Source organism: Gambusia affinis, linkage group LG20 (assembly GCF_019740435.1).
Source record: "Gambusia affinis linkage group LG20, SWU_Gaff_1.0, whole genome shotgun sequence".
NCBI lineage: Eukaryota > Metazoa > Chordata > Actinopteri > Cyprinodontiformes > Poeciliidae > Gambusia > Gambusia affinis.
In genome coordinates this window covers 22,264,479-22,290,326 of record NC_057887.1, presented here as the reverse complement: position 1 = coordinate 22,290,326, position 25,848 = coordinate 22,264,479, and the positions used below count along the sequence as shown (strand labels likewise).

Genomic DNA, 25,848 nt, shown 5'->3' with positions numbered 1-25,848 from the left:
TTTTAGAAAACTTCAACTGTTAAGGTTCTCCCAACACTCACTGACTTCCTGCAACACATGTATTCTTGAAATCTTTAAGCTCTAATGCATCAATGCAGTGACTGCACTGCAAAAACACAAAATCTTACCAAGTATTTTTTGTCTAGTTTCTAGTGTAAATATCTCTGTACACTTGAAATAAGACAAAACCAACTGGCAAGTTCCGCAACAAACAGGAGCTTGTTTTAAGTCAGTAATTCCTTAATATTGGTGAAATGGTTCCAGTTCCACCGGAGCCGTTACCTAGCAACCCCAGTCAAGCTCAGCTGTTACCTAGCAACCCAGTTCTAGTTCCACTGGCAGATTTTTTCACTTTTATCAAGACATTTTTCCCATGTTATAATTCATTCATCTGCCAATGGAGCTAGTTCTTTGTCATTAATATTAAGAAATAATTTATTTAAAACAAGCTGCTATATCTTGCTGAAAAATAAGTTTTCTTTATTCAAGTATAATATTGTAGTTGCACTAAAAACGTGACCAAGATTATTTGGTAAGATTTTGTGTTTTTGCAGTGAGGAAATACTTCGGCTGACGACTCGGAGTACGATGGGTGAATCGTCTCTGTTCACCATTTTCGCTGGTTTGCCTGTATAGTTATAATTATCATTGTGACATTCAAAGTCAGTTTATTTGTTGATTTAACTGTTTTCCCCAACATAAATCTTGTTCTGTTGGAACCACTTTGATCCAGATTTTATTCTTTCAAGGGAACTTGAAGAAGTTAAATGACGAAGTTATTAAATATAGTTTGCAGCTGACACTGATGACTGTGTACGCCATTCCTCATGGATGAATACATTTCCTGATGAGTTCATTCAGATGAAAAAAAAACCCCTTCAAAGGCTCCAGAGCACATGCATGTAATTATTTCCCAAGGTTTGTTTTCTAGAAATCCTGAAATATTTATTTTGTCCACTCAACAATATGAGCGCCAATTCTCTGTGTGATTGCAAAAGACATTTTCTATCAACACAGGAAGAGCAGAGGAAGTGCTAGAGATGAAACTGATAAGAAACATAACTGAACGCATTTTTAAAAAAACAGATGAATGCAATCATGTTGCAAAAATAATATTCAAAGTGCTGGTCTTCTGTAAGAGATGGTTAGGAAAGTTTCACATTTCAGTTTGTCACTGGATTTTGTAAATAATTTAAATCTAAAACACCTTATAAATAACTCAACGTTTGGGGGATTTAAAAATACTAGAAGCTAACTACACATTTTTTCATTTTAGTCAGATTAGTGAAGCTTCTTATTGCTACTTAAACACATTTACTTGTTGAGTAACTTTTAGCCCTAAATCACTAATCATCAACATTAGCTCAACTCAGCTAATGCTAACATGCTATTCCAACATGGTATGTTGTAGAAGCTAATGCTAAAGCGCTAAGTTCAGTCATATGGAGTACATGAGGAGGCTTTTAAAACCACATCTGCAGAATATTGACAAAGCTTTGCATACATCTTTAATGGAAATGCCTCTAGCAGCTAGCGGCTAGCAGCTAGCATTTTCTGAATACCAGGGATTTACTGAATTAACTTCTTCAAACTTATGCAGGACTTTGTGTAAGTTTGTTGTTACTGAATTAACTTCTTCAAACTTATGCAGTAAGTTTGTTGTTTTTTTGTCTTTTTACCAGGCAACATTTCTTCAACCTGAGGCAGAAATTCAGACTAAAGTTACTAAGGAAAATGCACCATCATGTAGCAAACAAAATGAAAATACTAGAACCGTTATATTCCAAACAGAAGAAAAAAAAATCAAATCATATTTTCAAGTAGTAGAAATGAAGGATTTTTACGATGCTCAAAGGTAAGGGAGTTGTTCTGACCGTGTTTGGAGGAAATGACTAAATAGGAGGAAGAAGCCGAGGGCCAAAGAGGCCATAAAATGACCAAGCAGACTTGGCCATGAATGCTGCAGGTTTTATTAGCTAAAGAAAAGGAGAAACAAGCAGGAAGTCGGAAGTAAAGACATGGATGTTTGGGGTCTATGGGGTCCAAAGTGCGGCCCCGGGACCATTTGTGGCTCCTGGACTGATTTTGTGTGGCCCTCAACTGCAATTCAAAAATGATACAGATCTGTTCTGCAGATGCAGATGGAGACTTTTCATTTGTAATCAGGGTAAAATTGTTACCAACATTATTTCCTTACAGAGATAGATGTAAAGTGCAAAACAAAGTATTTTTGTTTTTATAACTAAGTTTTAACAAAAGATAAAACCGAGTTTATCCAGACACTTTTACTGAAAATCCAACATTGCTGCACCAAAATCAGCTGCTGTTCTTTCTTAAACTTAAATATAGCAAATATTTTGAAACAAAGGGATCTAAATCCTGTTCTTATTACTGAAAATAAAATTATTCAATTGAGCCCAAAAGAAACTAAAAACCAGAAACTTTTCTTACAAACATGCAAAACCTACTGCGCCGTTAGAGCCATTATAAAAAAAACAGTAAACTTCTGCCAAAAAAGTCTGAAATTCTGTGAGTAATCAGAAATTTTCTTGAAAAAATACATTTTATTTTTCAATTAATATCGTAAATTAAATTTCTTAATTTTTTGTAGAAAATTTCCAAGTTTTCTAGAAAATTTCTGAGATTAATCACAAAAGTTAAAAGTCTCCATCTAAAGGCCAAATTTGTATAATTTTCGAATTGCAGTTGGGGGCCGTTCAAAATCAGTCCAAGGCCCACAAATGGCCTCCGGGCCGCACTTTGGACAGCCTCCCTTAGTTCTTCTGATGAGTGTTTTCCCATGACTGGAAGTTTATTGCTGGTTCTTCACCTGTTAGAGCTCATGGAGAATCAGCCAGTGACCCAGAAGGAAACCCTAACTGGCAACCAGAGATCCCCCTTTCACTGCGCCGTGACAAGGACAAATGGTGCCCACCGCCCCTCACACAAAACGTTGGGGTTAGCTATAGGTTGCTGATGGTGAGGCTTCTCGTCCGGTAGTTCAGGAAGAAGAAGGATGGGGGAATTTTCTGGTTTGTTTCGAAGAAGCTGGGATGAATTGACAATCAGTGGCTTGTGTTCTTAGATTCTTTAACATTTTCCCAAGGAAGAAGTAAACAGGACAGAGCTGCCCCCATTTTTTGGTCGCTAAATCTAAAACGACCAGATATGGGGTTCCTGAGCAGCCTTGGAAACTCTGGAAAATCTGGACTTTGACTTGGCGATTAAACAAAGGAAAGATCATTTACTTTAATTTAAATATCTGACTGTAAGGAACACACTGTTCATTAAAGTTAAGGTTGGGTAAAGGCAGAGTTGGAAAATAACCAGTTACATTCACTGGAGTAACTTAAAAAAACTACTTTTAACATTTTTATTACGCTGTACATTTTACTTTTGCTGCAGTAATTTTATTATGAAGTATCTCTACTTTTACTTGAATAACATTTCTGGATTTTCAACCCACTGAATGAAAAACAAGTTTAACCAAAATTTCACCAGACACAGACACACCTGCAGTTTTTGTTTGAGTTTCATAAGTTTTTTTTATTGAAAGAAGCTGATATGGAAAATATTCTTTTGCCTGATTGTGATTTTTTTGTTGTTACCTGTATGAATTATTGTTTTCATTCTTAAAATACCACAATTTCCACTTAACTTTATGTTTTGGTCCATCTGATGATGTAATTTTTAAATATTAAATGATTGATAAGTACTTGAGGAGGCTTCTCAAATCATTTTTACTCTTGAGTAATTTTATGGATGGCTACTTTTATTTTAGTAATTTTATTATGATGTATCGCAAACCAGCAGGCAATAAACCGTTACCTAGCAACCCCAGCAGAATTCTGCCCGTTACCTAGCAACCCCAGCAGAATTCCGGCCGTTACCTAGCAACCCCAGCAGAATTCTGGCCGTTACCTAGCAACCCCAGCAGAATTCTGGCCGTTACCTAGCAACCCCAGCAGAATTCCGCCCGTTACCTAGCAACCCCAGCAGAATTCCGCCTGTTACCTAGCAACCCCAGCAGAATTCCGCCCGTTACCTAGCAACCCCAGCAGAATTCCGCCTGTTACCTAGCAACCCCAGAAGAATTCCGCCTGTTACCTAGCAACCCCAGCAGAATTCCGCCTGTTACCTAGCAATTCAAGTTGAGCGCCTGGAAAAAACAAAGTGTTTTTGTTGTTGAATAACCATCCAGAATCCATTTGCTGCATTCCTGTTGGTTTTACAGGAGGCTCCACTTCTGCTTTTCAAAGATGTACGGTTGTATAATTACGCATCTGTTTGCAGCCATTTTCAGAAGTGTAAATAGCTATATAGCTGTAAATAGTGTAAATGTTGAATTGGGGGACGTGGCCAGCAGCAGCTTATTTAGATTTAAAGTGACAGGAGGCCCTGAAACAGATGCAAATATTATCGAAGAATGATTTTGTGAAAAAATTTAATTAACATGTTTTGTATAGACGACCTTTGATGAATGTGTGATTGAATTTAAATTATTTTAATGTTTTTTCTTTGTTTGTAAAACTGAACTAAACTGAATTGAATGAGCATAAATCAATCTTGAACCAGAATCTGAGCTGTTGCCTTAAAGGGATTTATTTCATAAGCATTATTACCAATATTAAAATCACCTTTTAGATTAACAGCTGCACGGTAACATTAGACAGTACTGCATAAGGATTGGGAAACGCGAAACATTTTGTGTTACTCTTCTGTAGTTATATAATGTGTCTTTTGTTTATGTTTCCAAGTTCAGCTTTTAGCTTCATCCAAGGTATCTAGTCATTAAATATGCCTTGAACTCTTTAAGTGTTGCTCTTGAAACGCAAGAAAGCACAAATCAAAAGTTTGAACCGAGCTGAGAAGTAAAACTTGACAGTTACTGATTTCAAATACAAGTATAATGTTTTAGAAGCAGAGGGATGTAAAAACAATAACTGTTATACTTCGAAAACGCTCTGGTGACGGAGTGGGGAGGGGGACAAGATCCGCAGTTTGAGTGACGATATATGCTATAAATCAACTAACGAATCAACATTTCCAAATCGCCACCGCCGTTCAAAGCAAACAGCCACTGCATGAAAAATAAGGACTGGGTAATTGACCGGAGCCTAAGCTGGAGAGACAGAGGGAGTGACTGAACATATTTCCCCCCAGTTATTTGCCAAGTCTCTTTTCACACCTCAGATCTCCCAACTTCCCCTCGATACCGTAACTAATCACGTCTGCAGCCAATCGGCTGGCGGCGCTGCGGGCCTCCGCTCGGTCCAGGCCGAGCAGTCAGAGTTTTAAGACAATGGAAAAATCCTGCCGTCCCCGCTGCTCTCATAACTTCAAACATCCAGACCCGCCCTGCCTTAATATTTATTCCACACCTTAAAAGTCATGTCTAGAAAGTTTGAGAAATATGTTTTTGTTCCTCTCGTAAAGCAGCGGCGCTCATGGGTGAGGTGCAGAGCGGCTAGGCTAACCTGCTGGCTCCTCCGTGCTGCTCACCGCAGCTGTGGGGTTGACCACCGGGATTTCTGAAACACACAGGAGACGCAAATTAATGCGGATCCAGAGCGTGAAAACATTCATACAGATACAGAAAACTCACAAAAACAAGCAGGCCGGTTCAGACGGAGATAATCAGAGACACACAGTTTGGATTCTGACATGTTTTCATCAGTTTGTTTCTTTCTCAGTTTGATTCTGACAGAATGACACTTACACTGCAAAAAAAACAAAACCTTACCAACTATGTTTGGTCTGGTCTCCAGTTCAAATATTGTGATAGACTTGAAAAAAGACAAAGCTAACTTAGAAGCAACTTTTAAGCAGGATATAGGAGATGTTTTAGTAAATTTGTAATATTGATTATCAGATTATTTTAGATTATTTAGATTATTTACGCTGGGAAAACTCTCAGACTAAGTATTTAGATGAAACGGCAATTTAAAGCTGCAGTATGTAATTTTTATGTAACATGTTTTTGTTACACAAATTTTGAAGCGACAGTTTAAGACAGATAATCTGTGAAAGAAATTCAGTTTCTCTTCCTTCTCTCAGTGCCAACTAGAAACAACCAATCAGAGCCAGGAGGCGGGTCTTAGCGCTGTCAATCAGGCTCTGTGTGGCGCTACTCATCCGTCTCTCTCCATTCCACAATATATTAAAGATCTGCTGTTGCATCAACCTTCCAGACCTCTCAGGTCTTCTGGTTCTGGATGCAGAACCAGAACCAAACATGGAGAAGCAGCAATTCTGCTGCTTTTGAAACATTATAAATGAAACACTAATCAACATTTTAATTTGTAATAAACTTTGTTGTTCTTTTCCATTAGCATATTTAGCAGTGAGTACATGAGATTGATTGACAGCGTTAAGCCCCTCCTCCTGGCTCTGATTGGTTGTTTTAGGGTCGTTTCTTCAGATGGCAACATCAGCTCAGACAGGAGGCAGGTGAGATCAGTTTTTCCACAGATCATCTGTCTCATATTAAACTGCCATGACATGGAGACATTTTAATAAAAGTTACGTACTGCAGCTTTAAGTTTGCCACCCTTCTTCAGTTTTTGCCCCTGAGGAGAAAACAGACCGATGCCCCCAGCAGATGCCGGGTTAACTCTGCAGCGTAATCTCCCCGTTTGGACAGACGGACAGATGGCGCGGGGCATCTTGAGGCAGATGCCTCCCCCTCGCAGGCGGCGCGTTGGAATTCCTCCTGGACCTCTAATCGTATGCGACCTCCCAATACAAATGCTAATGCTAACACCGCTGTTACCGTAACACAGAATTACCGGAGCGCCGGCTTGGCGGATCTGCTTTTGATTAGGTTGAGGGTTTTCAGTCCTGGGTGTGTGTGTGTGTGTGTGTGTGTGTGTGTGTGTGTGTGTGTGTGTGTGTGTGTGTTGTGCAGGGTTTGGTTCTTAGAAAGCTGTTTTGAGGCAACGCAGCCGTTGTCTCTTTAAAATTATGGACACCCTGCCAACCAAAACAAACAAGGGGCTGCGGAGGCTGTGTGGCGGCCGCCAGGCGCAGCTGCTGCGGCCGCGCAGAGTCCCCGAGCCGTCACCGCCTCGTCTTGTGCAGAAGGACAGATGATGAAAGGATGTTTTGGATAGGGGCTGCTGCCTTCATACTAATTGGCGGCTCAATGGGCCTGTCTTCTGTCTTGGGAAACAGAAATCTCAGGAGGCAAAATGACAATTATGAGACCATTTAAATAATAAAAAACCCAGCAAAATACACGACAGGATTCAATGCTGGTAATGAGAAGATTCCCTGCAAAAACACAACATCTTTCTTATTTTTAGTATGTATAGACTGAAGACTTTTATCAGCCAGTTTTTGGTAAAAAGAGAAACGAGAATCTTTCTTTTCATTTATCATAATTGAATTATTGTTTATCGTGTCAGGTCTGTTCACGACAACAAACATTCAGTAACATCCATGTTACTCTTGAAAGTAACGTTTTAGCAAGATATGGGAGCTTGTTTAGAGTCAATAATTGAATATTGATAAACTGGTAAATTCTTTCACTTTTAACAAAACATTTTTCTGAAGTTATAAATTAAATAATCTGCCAATGAAACTAATATATTCAATAATTATCGACTTAAAACAACCTCTTATATCTTGATGGAAAAGTTACTTTGTAAGCTCATTTTGTCTTATTTCAAGTGTACTAAGATATTTGCAGTAGAGACTAGGCCAACAATTCTTGGTAGGATTTTGTGTTTTTGCAGTGAAATCCCAATAAAACACATTGAACTGGTTGCAACATTAAAAATTGTAGAAACACTCCATTATCTGGCTCTGCAGTAAATCCAGCCATGTCTTTTGCTTCCAAAAACCAGATTACAAACACACATGTACTGGTTTCCTTCCCCTTCCCGGACAGATCGGTGTCACTCAGAGTCATGTGTAGTTGACCATCCGTGTCCGCAGTCGTCTTCCCCTTCATGCCCGTCTGCCATCTGCTGCAGGGCAGCGTGTGAGAGGAGCAGCGTGGCAGCGTGCCGCTGCGAGGCCGGGCGGGGCCCCGCTCCAGTCTGAGAGCCAGCAATGTGGCGCTCAGTGTGGCGGGGAGCTGCCCTCACTTACACAGGGCTGTGTGTGCCAGGCCACTGGTGAAACTCACAGCCCACAAGGACACACACACACACACACACACATACACACACACACACACACTCACACACACGTTTGTCACAGGAAATTAAACACCAAATCTACTGCATATAGAGTGAAAACACACACACTACAAGAGAGTGGAAATACAGTGGCAGCTGTTATGGATCAGGGTGACAAAAATAACATGTTACCAAATATTTTCTTGTCTAGTTTCTTGTGTAAATATCTTTGTGCACTTTAAATAAGACAAAAGTAACTTTTCATCAAGAAACAGGGCCTTATTTTAAGTCATGACATGGGAAAAATGTCTTTCTATAAGTGAAATTATCGGCCAGTGGAACTAGAATTGGGTTGCTAGGCGACGGGCTGGGCTTGGCTGGCGTTGCTAGGTAACGGCGCCAGTGGAACTAGAACTTTTTTAATCAATATTAAGGACTTATCTACTTAAAAGAACCTCTTATATGTTGCTGAACAGTTAATTGTTTTTTATTTCAAGTGTACTAAACTAGTTCCACTAGAAACTAGAGCAAAAATATGTGGTAACGTGTTTTTGCAGTGTGCGTTCTAGCTTTCTACAAACTAAATCTTAAGTATTTTTGGTCAAACATTTGGTGCAAATATATCTCAGATTTCTGAAGTAAGACAAAACTTACAAGTAAATTTTCAGCAAGACATATGAGCTTGTTTTAAATCAATAATTTGAAAATATTGATGAAAAAACGTTTCACTGGCAGATTATTTCACTTAAAACATTTTCCCTTGTTTCAAATGACATAATCAGCCAGTGGATAGAAAAGAAGCTTCTATTTCTTGCTAAAAAGTTACTTATAAGTCACTTTAAAGATATTTTCACTAGAAACTAAAATAAAAATACTCGGTGAGATTTTGTGTTTTTGCAGTGCAGTGATTCTCCAGAAATCAGCAACACTTTCCTTTATTTCTGTACATGTTTCTGCTCAAACCTGCAGGTCTTCTACACTCCTGACAACACTTTGTGTTAATTACTGCAATTTTTATTCAGAGAGTCACTGAAAACTATAAAAACTAAAAGGTTATAGACGTGTGTGTGCGTGTGTGTGTGTGTGTGTGTGTGTGTGTGTGTGTGTGTGTGTGTGTGTGTGTGTGTGTGTGTTGCGGTGTGTATTCATCACTCACTGATGCAGGGGGCCACAGGTGAGCGGCTCTGCTGGTAGCCCTTGGCGCAGCGGTTGCAGGTGGGGCCGGTGACGCCGTCCTTGCAGGGACACTGGCCGGTGGTTTGGTTGCATGTTTTGCCTGCGGCGCCCACAGGGTGGCAGTCACATGCTGGGGGCGGGTGTGAAGGGGGAGGGAGAGTGTTATTATAGAGACAGAAACAAAATATTCAAACTAGCTGGTTGAATTTGCTGCCAAACTCCTGTGTTTCACATATAGAGGGGAGTTATGATTGACATTTTGCAGGTTTTTGAACATCCATTTTGGTTTCTGCTGCTCCTAAACAAACTATCAGCACTTAAATAAATCACACAGACATTTTTTTGGCAGTTAATGACTTTTGGTGTCTGAAAAATAAGTCGTTTTAAAAACGTTCATAATGTCACGTCACAAATCAGCAGGCTCTACTCCGTTACCTAGCAACCCCAGCAGAATTCCACCTGTTACCTAGCAACCCAACAGAGCTCCAACATGTTTTTTGTCAGCTGGTTTTCCCGCTGTATGCACAGTACAATGGCTGCTGGAAAAGACAAAGTGTTTTGTTGTTGACCTACCACCAGAAACCACTTGCTGGATTCTGGCTGGCTGTGCAGGAGGCGCCATTAATGCTTTTTAAACATGTACAGATGTATAATTGTTCATCTGTTTGCAGCTATTTTCATGTGAGTGTAACCGTTGATTTGGTGGGCGTGGCCAGCAGCAGCTTATCTGGATTTAAAGTGACAAGACTCTAAAAGAGTTCATTCACTGCAAAAAACACAAACTTTATTATATATTTTTATGTGTTTCTGTCTTTGCACCAGAAATAAGACAAAACCAAAAATGCAACTTTTGAGCAGCATATGGGATCCTGTTTCAGGTCAATAATTCCTTGGTGATTGTTTCACTCATAGTGCAGGAAAAATGTTTTGTTAAACAGACATTTACAAAACACATTCACTTGTTAAAAGTGAAATGATCTGCAGATGGAAGTAGTTCATTCTCAATATTAAGGGTTTATTTACATAAAACAAGCTCTTGTGTTTTGCTGAAAAGCTACTTGTAAGTTAGTTTTGTCTTAAGATATTTTCTGTAGAAACTAAAGAAAAATACTTGGTAAAATTTGTGTTTTTTTCAGTGTTTTGAAAGAGCCAGACTAAACTTTTGTTTCGTTTTGCCCACAGTCCTTTCCTCACCTGTTTAGGGAAACATTATAGATCATCTTTAAAGCTTCTGGTCTTTACAGAACTAAAACTTGATCGGTTTTACTATATTTTGTATTTTTTACGTTTCAGGACAGTTATGAATTTTTGCTTTTCACTTCCATATCAGTCTTTTGTGTGAAACCGGAGGTTGAGCGTTACGTTCAGTAGAACATTAATGGGAAACCCAAACGCCACGATGCATCTTCATCTCCTGTTTCTGCTTATTTCCTTTCTCCTGAACTCCGTTTGGTGACTCGCTGCGTTATTTCATCACTTCCCGAAAACTTGGTCCATGCCCGGCAAATGCCAACAGCAACACTCCGCTCACCCCGCCTTGGCAACACTCTCCTTCGCTTTTCTAGTTCTGGGTGATTTATTTAAGCTACTTTATCCAAAACGAGGCGTTTTTGGCACCAAGGAGTTGTTGGATACATGATCCCGGGTGTTGGTCAGAAGCACTTTGACAGATATTTACAAGAGAGCGCAGAGGATGACAGGAAGAGGGAGAGAGCCTCTCATCAGGGTGAGGGGAACATGGGAAACATTCAGCCTCTCGTGGCTCCACAGAATAAACAAAATCCAACTGAACTATCACCAAATAGGCCGTTGGTTTTTTTAACAAACAAAACCTGAAAAGTGTGGTGTGCATTTTTAATCTGCTTCCTTTGGAATTACTAATTGATATTAATTAGACTTTGGGTTTGTCTCCACCCCCTTTTCACATCTACACTGCAAAAACTCAAATCCTACCAGGTATTTTTGTCTAGTTTCTTGTGCAAATATCTTGAAATAAGACAAACTTAATTTCAACAAGATGTAAGAGCTTCTTTTGAGTCAGTAATTCTTCAACGTTGATGGAAATGTTCCAGTTCCTAACGAGATGTGAAACCATTCACTTAAAACGAGCAATTATGTCTTGTTGAAAAGTAACATAAGTTAATTTTGTCTTATTTCCAGAAACTAGACCAAAAATACTGTTTAGATTGTGTGTTTTTGTAGTGAAATCACTGGCAGCTGCTTTATGTCTCATTGCATCACAAAAACATAAAATCTTACCAAGGATTTTTGGATATTTGCATCGGAAACTTTGAAAAAATACAGTGTAAATATTGTATTTCTGTACTTTTGTTGCATCAAAGCAGTGCATATAAAGAAACCTTTTCTCTGAGTCCTTTGGCATCATTTACTCATTGTCCTTTTTAGTCTGAACCCTCTCATTCTCTGGGACTTTTTTGAAACATACACCCATATAAAATCTGTAAGTGTCAAAATTTATATTAAAAAATAAAAAAGCGTAACTCTAACGTTACATTTTGGGGGGAAACCCTGTGATCAAACAGTGAGTGATATGGGACGGCAGGAAAAGGCGTCTGCTGACAAGCCACAACTTCTTCTCTCCACGTAACACAACCAGCGCCTTCGCATGCCTCTCGCTTCTCTGTTAGCTGCTCCAACAAAAGCAGAGGACTCTACCATCTGTTGATGGGGGCTGGCGGGGGTTTAAATGGTCCACTCTGACCCGGCAATGATTGTGTGCATCTGGCGACAGGGTAGGGAAAGATTAACTGCAGCCCAGATCTTCAGAAACACTTCTGCCTTTTCCTGCAGGGCTAATCGGTCCACAGGTGTCAGAGTGATTGTTTTCTATTTGAAGCTATAAATCAGGATGTATTCACCCCCCAACGCTCCGCTTCAGTCCTGCAGGCCGCACCAGGAAACCAGAACCTTTGACAAACGTGTTACTGCACTGCAAAAACACAAAACGTACCGAGGAGTTTGAGTCCAATTTTAGTGCAGATCTCAGAACACTTTAAATAAGAACTAACAGCTTGTTTAGAGTTAATAATTCATTAATATTGAGGAAAAAATGTAGTAGTCATTTTGATTTTCTCATTCAAAAGACATTTTTCCAGTGTTTCCAATGTTTCCAGTGTTTCCAGTGAATGCACTGCAAGTAGAACTGGTCAAGAATTATTGACTTAACAAACTCCTACATCTTACTGAAAGGTTTAGTTGTTTTTGTCTTTTTCAAGTGTAGATATTTGTACTAGATACTAAACAACTAAATGAAAATACTTGGAAAGTTTTTGTGTTTTTGCAGTGTGATGAGACATCAGGCAGCTGCCAGTGTTTCCACTGCAAACACACAAAACCTTAACAAATACATGTTTTAAAACAAAACTAACTCAAAATGTAACTTGTAAGTAAGTAGGAAAGTATCTTAGTGCAAATATCTTAATACACTTTAAATAAAACAAAGTTAACTTGCAAGGAACTTTCTGCAAGCTATATTTTTGTTTTAAGTCAATAATTTCTTAAAATGAACAAACAGCACAAGTTCCACCAGCAGAATTATTATTAGTGAAATAATCTGCCAATAGAACTTTAACTTTGTAAAATAAATTTTAAGGAATTGTTGACTTAAAACAAGCCTGGATATCTTGCTAAAAATGTAGTTGTCAGTTAGTTTTGTCTTATTTCAGGTGTGATGAGATATTTCCTCTAAACTAGACCAGAAACACTCAGTAATATGTTGTGTTTTTACAGTGTTGCACAGTCACAACACCAGAAATCAGTCCTAACATTTCTGCTGCAGGGTCAGTAAAACGCAGTCGAGTCGTTCTAACAATTCCACTGCATGTTTACTCGTCTGTAAAACGAGTTTCCAAACCCGGGACAAACCCGGGTTACTCGATCCGGAAGATGTTCCTCCCTGTTGGTCTCTCCGGCCTGCAGAGACTCGCAGCAAAGCACCGACAGGCCATTGTTTCCACGGCGATCAGCGCAGGATCATCCACCGTAAACACGACGTGTGTTATGTCGGGCGCACACACTCCTCACACACTCCTCACACACTCCTCACACACTCCTCCCTTCTCCAGAAGACTTCACAGTTTACCGTCAACGTCGGCGTTGTTGTGCAAACGGCCTGATCCGTTGGAGTCTGGGTGGGACGGCTGCTGGATCACCGGTCCTGTTTCCTGGACCTTTATGAGTCCAGGAGGCACCGACTCGACCGCCGTTTGTTTTGTGTCAGCAGATTACTGCTGTTCACAATATCAGCGTTTTGTATCAACCAATATAAATAATTGATTTTTTTTTTTGTCCATTTATTTTTCTCTCCATGTTGTTGTTTTACATTTTTAAGATGTTAAGAGCCGAAATGGGAAAACTTAAACTGCTGATGGCTGCAGTGCAAAAGCACAGAGTCATAATATCTTGTTTCACTGGAAAATGATTCAGAACTGATGTGATGCTGTGACCAAAAAACGTAGAACTGATTTTATTTCATTTTCTCCAAATTTGAATTCATTTTTCTTTGTTTAATGAAAATATACAGTTTTAGGAAAATACATCTGTCTCCCTTAGAGGGAAGAAGCAGTTGAGGCTCAATGGAAGTACAAAAACATGCAAAATGTGAATTTTGGATAATTGGTGACCTTTGAGATCTTAGCATGCATCTTTTCTGCGTGTGTGAAGTCTGAACGTCTAGAGAGCGAACTCCCTTCTCAGCTCTCTATTCTAACTTTAATCAGAAACAGAAACAGACCCGTCTGTCTCTTTTCTTTCCCACAGAAGACACCTGCGTTTTATTGTCCTCTTCCAGTTCTGACACTTCAGCCGTACCTCCGACTTTAATCACGACATAAAGTACAGACACGAGTGAGAGTCAGAGAATAAAACAAGGGATTCAGTGGGAAAAGACAAAGGTGTTAAAGGTTTGCGGTGAGTCGGGGCATGAAAAGCCAGAAGTGTTGGAGCCGCCGGTGTTATGAAACATCTGTTGAGCTGGAGATGAAAAGGAGGGCTGACGCAAATGAGCGCTCCATGAAGGCCGTGGTTCTGATCAGCCCCTGAGTCAGACGGACCGTCAGCCGCTGTAGAGATATTCCAGCTTACATTTTGGTCAGATCTGGTCAGATTAACCGTTTATCAGTTCGCAGCTTTATGCTAGCTTGCTGGTGAAAACAGACATCTGTAGGCAGAAGCTGCGTTTCCACTTTGTTGTTATTCCGCTAATGACGAGAAACACAATTACTGTTTGCATTAAATAAAAAAACTATAAGATCACGCGTGAGTAAGGCTGTTCATTGACAACTTCTTCCTAACTACTTCCTGTTGACTTCTTCCTCTTTTCTGCCAGTAGTAACATCCATAAACATAAAACCTTGCCAAGTATTTTTTTATATTTTCTGTTGTAAATTTAATAGTACATTTGAAAAAAGACCAATCTAACTTATAAGTAGCTTTTTTAGAATCAATAATTCCTTGATATTCTAGTTGATTATTTCATTTGTAAAAAGACGTTTTTCCCAAGTTATAAGTGAAATATTTTTCCAGAGGAACTATAAAACTTTTTCATCAATATTCAAGAATTATTTACTTAAAACAAGCTCCGATATCTTGCTGAAAAGTTACGTATAAGTTAGTTTCTCCGTGTTTCAAATAAACTTGGTTATCTACATTCAAAGCAGACTGTTTTTTGCAGTGTAGACCCTGTAAGAGTTGCTGCTCTCTCCAATTATGTCGTCTCCTGCAGGAGTTTTTCACCTTGATAAGGACCAGCAGGGTGAAAATCTCTCCCTCTCTGCTGTTTATTCAAACATTTTGCAGAGCATCAAGTTCAGGAAGCCGGTGTTATTTTTGCAAAGCCTCCAGCCTAATATCTGGCTGAAAAACATATTCACTGTAAATGCAAACTAGTAAAATGCATTTTTCCATGAGAGATGCCGCGGTGAACAGATACTATTATGTGGTGTGTGAGGTTACAGGGGGAACTTTTGATGGGGAAGCTTTAGGCATAGTATCAATTTAATTCTAAGTGCAACAGTATGCCAAATCAGACATGCTGTTATATTTTTATTGAAAGTTACCATGGCTGCATATGTTTTCCATTACTCTTTAGCATCTTGCTCCTCTTAAAGTTCTTCAGCGCTGACATGATTATTATGAGTATTAACAGAGTTAGGACGTTTCGTTTGGCTGTTTTTGTTTTACTACGTCACTTACAGTGAAACATCAAAGTTAGCTTAAAGGGAACATGAACGACAACATGGCTGCTTTAATAATGACTGACACTGGATTCTGATCACAATAAAAACATTCTCTTCATGTCGCTCCAATGTCACTTCGTCTCATGCAGGAAACATAAACGTCTCTCCTGCACTGTTTCCTCGCTGTTCTTTTAGTTTCTGCAGCTCCACCATCAGTTTCCGTCGTGCTGCAGATGAGTAACGACCATAAAACAGACAATGCAGGTGCATTTCGTTCAGCAGGGATTTCAGCCGGGTGTGATGTTCTGCTCTGTGGGTTTTTTCCTGAGCTGAACTGATGGTTCTGGAGCTGGAAGACGTTCTGGAAGACGAGGCCTGCTTACACGTTTTCTTGCACCAGAAAAACTCACAGGGTGCATTAATATTACTGATCTGAATTTCATCTGTTTTTTATTGTTTAAATGGCTGCATTATGTACTTTTAATATAAGTGAAGATAAATTAAACAACTAAAATGCTCCACAGTGCAAAAGTCTTACCAAATGTTTTGGTCTAATTTCAAATACAAATATCTTATATCTGAAATAAGACAAAACTAACTTACAAGCAAAATATAGGAGCTTGTTTTAAGTCCATTTTTCAAGTCAATAATTTAACACTAATGTGTCTTCTGTTATTTCACTCAACACATTGCCAATGTATCTAATTGTTTTTAATCAATATTAAGAAATTACTGACTTGAAACAACCTTCTATATTTTGTTGAACAGTTACTTGTAAGTTAGTTTTTTCTTTTTTTCAAGTGTACTAAAACTAGACCAAAAATATCCGGTAAGACTTTGTGTTTTTGCAGTGTAACCTGTGGTGAATTCGTCATAAAAGCAGGTTGTTTGTTGTTTGTTGTCACCTTTGCAGGCGCGCCTGTGGCTGATGGGTCGAGCCATGTCCCGGTAGAACCCCTCCTTGCAGTAGTGGCAGTGGCGTCCGGCCGTGTTGTGACGGCAGTTCATGCAGACGCCGCCGCTCTTCCTTCCCGACAGCTTGTACAGCTCCATGTTGAAGCGACAGCGGCGAGCGTGGAGGTTGCAGTTGCACGCTGCGAAGACAGGAGGAAAGTTTTATTCAGTCACAAGTTCACAGAGGTGAGGACCCAAAAATTATACCCAGCTAAGAAGAGCAATACCTCAACATGTTTTTACTCAATTAAGAGTGAAAGTAGATCTACAAGAAATTACTCAAGTAAGAATAGAAAAGTATTTGGTAAACAGACAAAATTAAAATTTTCCAAATCAGTTTTTTTTCTATATAAAACTCATAAAGCTTTGTTTTTGTTGTTTTGTTTGTTTTTCATTCAGTGTGAAGAAAATACAGAAATTTTACCGAAATAAGATTAAAGGTACTTCACAATAAAACTACTCAAGTAAGAGTAGCGATACTTCACTACAAAAACAACATTTTGTCAAGTATTTTAGGTCCAGTTCCTAATTCAAATACCTTAATACACTGTAAATAATACAAAATTAACATCCACGCAACCTTTTAGCAAGAGGCTTATTTTAAGTAAATAGTTCCTTAATCTTGGTGAAAAGGTTCTTGTTCCACTGGCACCGTTACCTAGCAACCCCAGCGAAGCCCAGCCGTTACCTAGCAACCCCAGCCGTTACCTAGCAACCCCAGCGAAGCCCAGCCGTTACCTAGCAACCCCAGCGAAGCCCAGATGTTACCTAGCAACCCCAGCGAAGCCCAGATGTTACCTAGCAACCCCAGCGAAGCCCAGATGTTACCTAGCAACCCCAGCGAAGCCCAGATGTTACCTAGCAACCCAGTTCTAGTTCCACTGGCAGATTATTTCACAAATAACAAAACATTTTTTCCATTTTATCAGTTAAATTATCTGCCATTGGAACTTTTTCATCAATAATAAGGAATTATTTACTTTAAATAAGACTCTATATCTGGCCAAAAAGTTACTTTTCATTTCATGCGTACTAAGATGTTTGGACTAGAAAAGTAGATCAAAAGTACTTGGTAAGATTTTGTAAGTACAGCATAGTAAAAAATACTGCTAAAAGTGATTTTGTTTTCAAAAACGTTACTCCAGTAAATGTAACTAGTTACTTCCTGGCTCTGCGTGTGCAGACGTAAAAGTTTCCACTACATGTAACACGTTCCTGTAAAAACACATGTAGAGCTATCAGAGAGCAGGGAGACATTTTCCAGTGAAGCGGCGTAACGATGGTTTATAATCGGAGTCTGGCTGCTCTTCCACACATCATCCATCAAAAGTCCTATTTGCAGAACTCATTTGCTCCATTTCATAATTAATGAATTCAGCTTTTCCCAGCTCATTAGATATTAATCCCTGGTAAGAGAGGCATTAATTTCATGAATCCGTGATGAGAAGCGACTCCAGAGATCTATCAGAACCGAAGGCGGGTCAGATATGGAGGTGGGCTCCTGCTAGCTGTCGTCTAAATGAGGCGAGCAGAATAAATGGGAGACGGGACGTCAAGTTCTCCCCCACAAAATGGCTTCTCCGTGTCACCTTGGCTTAAACGTCTTTCCTCAGACTCCTCTGCACTCACAAGCTGTGACACTATTGATAAACTCTTGTCACTCTCTACATGTGAGGTTTGCATCTGAGCAGTCGATTGTGAAACCCGCCGCTCCTATTTGTGTGAAAGAGTTTGATTTAGACCCTCCACTCTTTAAATCAGAGTCAGACCCGGGACCTGAAATCTGGCCGCAGCTTCAAAGTGGAGCTGCGCTCCGGTCCGGAGTTACCCACAGATAAATTAGAAACGGGTAAACAACGGTGGGGCATTTCACCAAAAATGTCAACAGTTGAGGCTTGGAGGATTACAAGGTGATCACAAATAAAGCTGGTATTAGTTAGCTTAAGTCAGGAGGGAGGCTGCTGGGCGGAGAGGATTTCAACAACAGGGAATGTTTAAAATTGAAAAAGACAAAATAATGGTGAATAAGTAAAGACAGACAGGAGGAAACACTGCAGGCTTTTTAACGTCTACTGAAACGATGAACATTATTCATTTATTTCACATAAAAAGTCTTTCAACAACATAAAAGGAGGAAGATATGATTTTCTATTAAACATTATATTCCGATCTGCATGCAAGCTGTGGCACTTTTCCTTTATTATTTCCCTTAATTTGCAACTGTAGTACAAAATACGTAATGATTTACCAAAATATACTAATTTTTTTCACTTATAACAAGACAATTTTCCCATGTTATAATTTTAAGGTGACCTTTTATGACTCTATGGCCTATTCAAAACATGTTCATTACAATTTTTACACCAAGTGATGAATCTTAGATAATGAGATTTTAGTCTGGTCAGTTCTGTCAACTCAATGTTTACACTTATGCAATGGTACAACTTTGAAAAGCAACTTTAAAACCAGCTGACCAAAATATGCTGGGTTGCTAGGTAACGGGCGGAATTCCGCTGGGGGTTGCTAGGTAACGGCACAGTGATTTGTGACATCACATCAGAAGATTTTTGAAACATTTTCTAGACACCAAAAAATATGAAGTTATTGCTAAAAAGCGACAGAGTGTTTTTTTTTAGTGCTTGTCCAAAAAGGAGTCGGAAATTTCTACATTTTTTTAATTTCCACCTGCATATGCTATTCAACATACGCTTATATCAAAATAAATGTGACAGTGTACATATCAATATCCTACATAGAAAACATAATTTTATATCCCGTATATTTTACGTTATCGTTCATCTTCCATGTAACTATTTATAAATATGTTTTTGTACCTTATAGTGAAAATATTTACACTGGTTTATCTCTGGTCATCGTGTTAAAGCTGCAGCTGTAACTTTTATTAAAAAATTGTTGTTTTTTTTTTAACTGATTTGTTAAGTGTTGCACTGCAAAAACATAAAATCTTACCAAGTATTCTTGGTTAAGTTTAAAATGCAATTATATTAGTACACTTGAAATAAGACAAAACTAACCTACAAATATTTTTTATCAAGATATATAAGCGGGTTTTAAGTCCATAATTCCTTAATATTGTTTTTCAAAAAGCATTAGAGTATTATTCTGGCAGATTATTTTATTTGTAACATGAGAAACATTTCTTGTGGAAAAATCTGTCATTTTCAATCGATATTAAGAAATTAGTCACTCAAAAAAAGCTCTTCTATCTTGACAAAGTTATTTTTTAGTTTTCTTGTTATAGTAGAAATTAGACAAAAAACATTAATATTTTGTTTTTCTTTTAAACTAATTTTAAAATAATTTCTGTGTAGCTTCACTTTATGAACCACGATAATTTGCTTTGATATTACATAAATTTTAACATCTCACCTTTGAGTTTTATTATAAAGCAGTAAATATGAGCTACAGCCAAGTTTGAATGGCTGCTTTTGAAGGAGAAAAACATAAAAAAGTAACAAAGTCTGGCTTTAAGGAATAATGGAAGCAGTGAACATGCAGCCGCATTCACAGTCAAAGAAAAGCCTGGCACCTGGTGCGTTTGGAAAGAGGCCCACTTCTCCCGGTCCCAGACTGTGGAACGGGGGGAAGAGCGCAGGGTAAGGGCCACATTCCCAGACTGTTTCCCTGCCCCATCTGGTTATTACATGCTCCGATTTCTGTGGAACTCTGCTACTAATGAAGCGCTGCTTTAAGTATAAATTGATATTAAAGCAGCAGTGTTTGTTTGGAGGCACTGCTTTTGGTTTCTTTGCTCCACTTTGATGAACTGATGAGCCTCAGAGCAGAACTGACCCCCTGATCCAGCAGAGGAGCACAAAGTGGATCAGTGGGCGGATCTGAGACTCTAGTTCTCTGGCTGGAAATGAGAAAAAGGTTTAAAAACTGAGTTCAAAGCCTTTGAGGTTTCGAATATGCACATTTGAAATGATGTGGTTGATCTCTTCACTGCAAAAACACAAAATCTTACCAAATATTTGTGTCCTGTTTTACTGCAAATATCTTAAAACACTTGAAATAAGACAAAACTGCTGTAAAACAACTTCTCAGCAGCATGCAGGAGCCTGTTTTAAGTCAGTAATTCCTTAAAACTGATTATGAGTAAAAGGTGACCTATTATGCTTCCTTGAACAGGTTAGGATGGATCGATGGCCTATACAAAACATGTTCATTACATTTTTTGCACAAAATCCTTCTTAGATAATGATATTTTAGTCTAGTCAGTCCTGCCTGTTTTGAGCTGCTTTAGGGCTTTCTGTCCAGCTGCTGCAGTTCTACAACCGTAACATCTTTGAACAGCAGAAGTGGAGCCTTCTGCACAACCAACAAGAATGCAGCAAGTGAATTCTGGATGGTAAATCAACAACTACGCTGATGCATTGGAGCGCTGGTTGGGTTGCTAGGTAACGGATGGAACTCCACTGGGGTTGCTAGGTAACAGCACAGTGCCTGGATTTTGAAATGGCTCACTTTCCAGACACCAAAAACCAAAAACCGGCTGGGTGTATTTTTTATTATTTGTCTGTTTTTAGAAACAGTAAAAACTGAAATGAAGGTACAAAAACATTACAGAATGGTAATTTTGCATAATCCCATTTGAATAATATCTACCAGTGGAATTATTATTTCATATCAATAGTCAAGACTCTGAACAAGCTCCTATATCTTGCTGGAAAGTTCCTTATGAATCAGTTTTGTCTTATTTCAAGTGTGCTAAGATATTTGCAAACTAGACTAGACTAATTTAAAATTCACTTAGTAAGATTTTGTGTTTTTACAGTGCTCTTAAACATCCTGAAAAAGCGTAAAATCACCGTTGGGTTCCTCTGTGTGTTCATGCAAGTGAGCCGATCCTCAGGCTTCCCCGCTTCCTCTGCAGGAACGTTGACAAAGAACACACGGCTCAGATGGATCACCGAAGTCATGCAGGTCGGGAACCGTGGTTACGATCAAGCGTCTGAAGCGCGCACAGCTGTGAGCAGTTGCCTCCATTAACACCTTGTAGGGGGAACATGAAAGCATCGTATTGCCGTTTCTCCCCCAGCTGAGGGAGCGTCGGCCTCAAGCAGTAAGGCTTCTTCTCGCCTTACTGCTGTGCAACACAATCTGCCGACAAAACCCGGAATCAGAGGGGATATATATATTCAGGTGTGGAGAATGTGAGGAAATCTCTCTGAAATTAACCTTTAAATGATTTGACATATGTAGCGGCGATGGCTTTAACTCCACCATGACACGGAGAATGAAAGAATCTGTGTTTGGGTTGAAAGAAAAGCTCAGTCATTGGAAACGGGACAGGAAACGAGAAGGTCAGCGGACACGTTACTGTGTGTGTGTGTGTGTGTGTGTGTGTGTGTGTGTGTGTGTGTGGTTTTTCCTGCAGTGTTTATGGGTTTGTTTTTAAGTGTTTGTCCAACCTGCTCAACCAAATCAGATTCAACAGAAATAATCCAACAATGGCTCCGTTTCTACTACAAATGTGAGCAAAACTTTGTCAACAAATGTTGATAAAATGCAACTTCACAATTATGGTGTTTCCATTAAATCAAAAATAGCAATCAAAATCACACGTGAATGAGTTTTAAGTTATTAAAAAACACAGCACATCATCCTCCTACTACTTCTTGTCGTCGTCTTCTTTGTCGTTTCCACCTGTAGTACCTTCTGGTTGTTCATCATGTGACTCGTGTAATGTAAAAAAAAAAAAAAAATTTTGTTCCAGGTTTGTGGAAAAAAAAAAACACCTCATCTTAGCACCGAAGCATTTTATCAAAAAATTAGACTTGGCATGTTTCCTTTAAGCAAATTTATGTCAAGTTGTAGAATGGAAAATCTGCTACAAGTTCAACATTTCCTGAGAAAATAAAATAAACAAAAAGTTTTGTGATGCAGCCTAAAATCCTAGAATAAGCATATTTTCCACAAATAAGTTGGAGTTATGGTACGCAGAAGTAATCTTCAGATAGGTAAGTCTACTGCATATCACTACATTATTATTCATATCCATCTTAGGCAGAAAGTAGAAAACATTTATTTCTACTTATTTAATTACAAAAAAATCTAAATCTGGAAAATTTAGATTTAGCTTTAGATTTAAAAAAAATCCCTGATCGGTTCATTTCTAACATTGCTTTAAGATTATTTTAAACATGATTTATAATTCATATATAATATTACAAACACTGCAAAAACACAAAATCTTACCAAGTATTTTTGTCTTGTTTCTTGTGCAAATGTCTTGAAATAAGAAAGTTACTTACAAGGAAGTTTTCAGTAAAATATAGGAGCTTGTTTTAAGTCAATAATTTATTATTACTGATGCAAAAGTACAACTTGAATCAGACGATTATTTCATTTAAAACATGGGAACAATGAACTAGAACTTGGTTGCTAGGTGACGGCTGGTCTTGGCTGGGGTTGCTAGGTAACGGCGCCAGTGGAACTAGAACTTTTTCACCAATTTTAAGGAATTTTTTACTTCAAATAAGCTCCTATATCTTGCTAAACAAAAAGTAAAACATAAGTTTCTTTTGTCTTATTTCAAATGCACCTATTTGCACTAAAAACTAAACCAAAAATATTTGGTAATATTTTGTATTTTTGTGTATTTTTCATTCACTTAGTGAATGAAAAACCAAAATCTTTTAACCAAAAATTAACCAGACACAGACACACACCTGCAGTTTTAGTTAGGTTTTTTATTAAAAGAAATTGATTTGGAAAAATTTATTTTGCCTGATTTTGTTATGAATTATTATCATTTTTAAAATCCAAGAATTTCCATTTAACTTTACATTTTGATCCGTCTGATGATGTAATTTTGGAAAGATTTTGTTTTTGAAGTGAAGTCACATCTTATCCTTCTTCCACGTTTGAAACAAAGTCAGTAAAAGTATAAACTTATAAGATTTTACTCCATTACAAACCCAGTCAACTTTAAACTGCACAGTTTCAAAGAAATATCCGGTTTTGCCGTAGCAGAAAGACACGCTCTTCTAGATGTGCAGGGAATCTGATGCTGCTGGAAACGCTGCAGATTTTCTCTGATCTTCCAGAAGCTCTCGGCTCAGAGTTCAGCTCAAAGAGACGTGCAGCTCGTTTCTCACGTTGTCGTGGAAATCCAGCAACAAACACAAGCTTCAGTTTTGGCAAAAGGAAAAGATGCAGAGAAAAGATGGAAAAGACGCTTTTGGTAAATTATTCCTTACTTTGAAGGCTGTCAGAGGTTTTCTGTACAAAACAGTGAACTAAAAAAGAAAGAAAATTTCTGACTTTTTCTCTTTTGATCTTGAGAAAAAGTCAGAATTTTGAGATTAAAGTCAGAAATCTTAAAGGTTTTTTTTTCAGTGTCCCTAATCCTTTTCCATACGCTTCTGGACAAAAAAAGAGTTTAGTTAGATTTTTCTTATGAACATCAGGAAATAGTTTTTTTAATCTATTTTAACAGGTGCCTGCTCTGAATAAAACCCCCTCTCTCCTCTGACTGGTGACAAATTGGCCCTGGAAGCCCACTCTCAACGCATAAATGCTAGCATATTAGCGGAGCGCGCCACCTCTCCTTCCCCTCTCCGTATGTCAGGGATAAATCTAACCTCGTTTCTCGTCCAGCGTGGAACGCCAAAGCCAAGCCGGTGAGTGCAGCCAATTGATTTTGGATGCCTGTGCAAAACCCAAATCCCACGGCTAAAATTGGTCGTTGAAAACCGGAGGGCTCACACCGCCACCTTCCCCCTCCGGGCCCGGGCAGCCGTCCAGACGTGCTGCTGCCCCCCTCGGGCGCTCTCTCTGCCTGGCAAAACATGCTACGCTACAGTGTGTGAGCTCTCTCTCTCTCTCTCTCTCTGTGTGTGTGTGTGTGGGCTGGGTTCCACCTGGCTGCTCCAGCCACCTGCTCAGGGCACCGAGGGAAACACCCGGTTAATTAGCTCCTCATTATAGCCAAACCAGACCAGGGAGCACACTAAAAACACTCACAAACACACACACACACACACACTTTGAGGTGTTGTATCCACGACAGAACCAGGCGAGTAAAGGCACAGAAAGGATGAAGTGAATCTCGAACAGATGTAAACTCTTTGTGCGCTAATGAGCTGCAGACAACAAGCTGAGCCCAACAGATAAAAGACGCTAACAAGAAACTATAAATCCGTTGGCTTCTGCCTCTGCAACGAGGCAACTTCAGGTCCTCTTTCTCCTCCTTTAGACGCGTCTTTGACCACATTTCAGTCCCCCACTCTCTCCGCTTTGCGGTTAGCCTCAAACTGTGATCTTAAGAGCAGTCTCTTTACAGCTCTCTTCAACCTGAAGTCCCCCTAATTCTCATAATTTCTCCTCTTTCACTCCACTTTCCACACATATCAAATGCTGCAGGGAAAAGATCCAGAACTGGATCATTTTCAGACCAGTCAAACTCAAAATGATGATTTTTTTCAAAACACTGAGCACACCGTACTGAATACTATCAGGCAGAAAACCGTTTTCTGTTTAATCCACTTTAATCCGACTCCAGTCCGTTTGTGAATGCTAACGCTAACATGGACCAAAACAACCGAACACTGATCCATCTACACACCGTGTTCTCGGTTCGGTTGAAGTGAACTCAAATGCATATGTGAACGCCAACTGTACCAAAGACCGATCCAAAAGCAGGAAGTAGACTACAACGCAGGGCATTGTGGGTAAATACAACTAAATATGCGACAGACATGGACTGTCAGGTGAGAACAGACCCTAAGATTAACTGTTTCTGTCAACTTGTGGATATTTTGAAGTCTCACTTTAAAAACAGTTGATGGAAACGGCAAAATCTGAATTAATTTCCTCAGTTTTTAAAGAAAGATTTTACTCTTGCTTTAGGTGAGTTTTGCTTTTTTCTGAAAAGACGTTAATACGCTAAAAGGGGAGATGGAAACACATTTGCCGTTAAAGTTCTGAAATTGCAAACGTCCCATCTAGTGGTGAGTTTGTGCCATGCCAAATAAACCGCTCCAGAACGAGGAATTGGATAAATACAACCAAAACAAACAGCTATTCTAGCGCCAGCGGGAGAAATGGCACATTTAGCTAAAGACAAAACAGAAATCCTCCAGCCACTAAAATCTCCAGTCTTGTTTACATTTTGTGAATAAGAAAGTTGCTCTCAGAGTCTTCAGAGGTTTTCATGTTGTTCCCTTCAGTTGTTCTTGGTGCAGTGACCCCACAGTCACATAAAGACCGTTACAAAGTCAGTCTTCTATCACCTGAATAGCATTTCCAGAATTAAAGGACGAAAGTCTCAGCCAGATCTAGAGAATCTCATCCATTTGTTTATCTTTAGACGCATTGATTACTGCAACAGTCCTCACAAGTCTGCCTAGAAAACACAACAGATTCATAAA

At 39.0% G+C, this 25,848-nt stretch overlaps 1 protein-coding gene across 1 annotated transcript in view; it reads right to left on the bottom strand.

Moving 5' to 3' along the window:
- ntn2 (netrin 2) overlaps nt 1-25,848 on the bottom strand; it is a 53,451-nt gene that overhangs the window by 2,889 nt on the left and 24,714 nt on the right. Inside the window, exons 3-5 of the mRNA XM_044103459.1 lie at nt 16,402-16,590; nt 9,280-9,429; nt 5,478-5,531 (exon numbers count right to left, since the gene is read on the bottom strand). Coding sequence (XP_043959394.1) covers nt 5,478-5,531; nt 9,280-9,429; nt 16,402-16,590 — 393 coding nt within the window. The remainder of the gene's footprint in view (nt 1-5,477; nt 5,532-9,279; nt 9,430-16,401; nt 16,591-25,848) is intronic.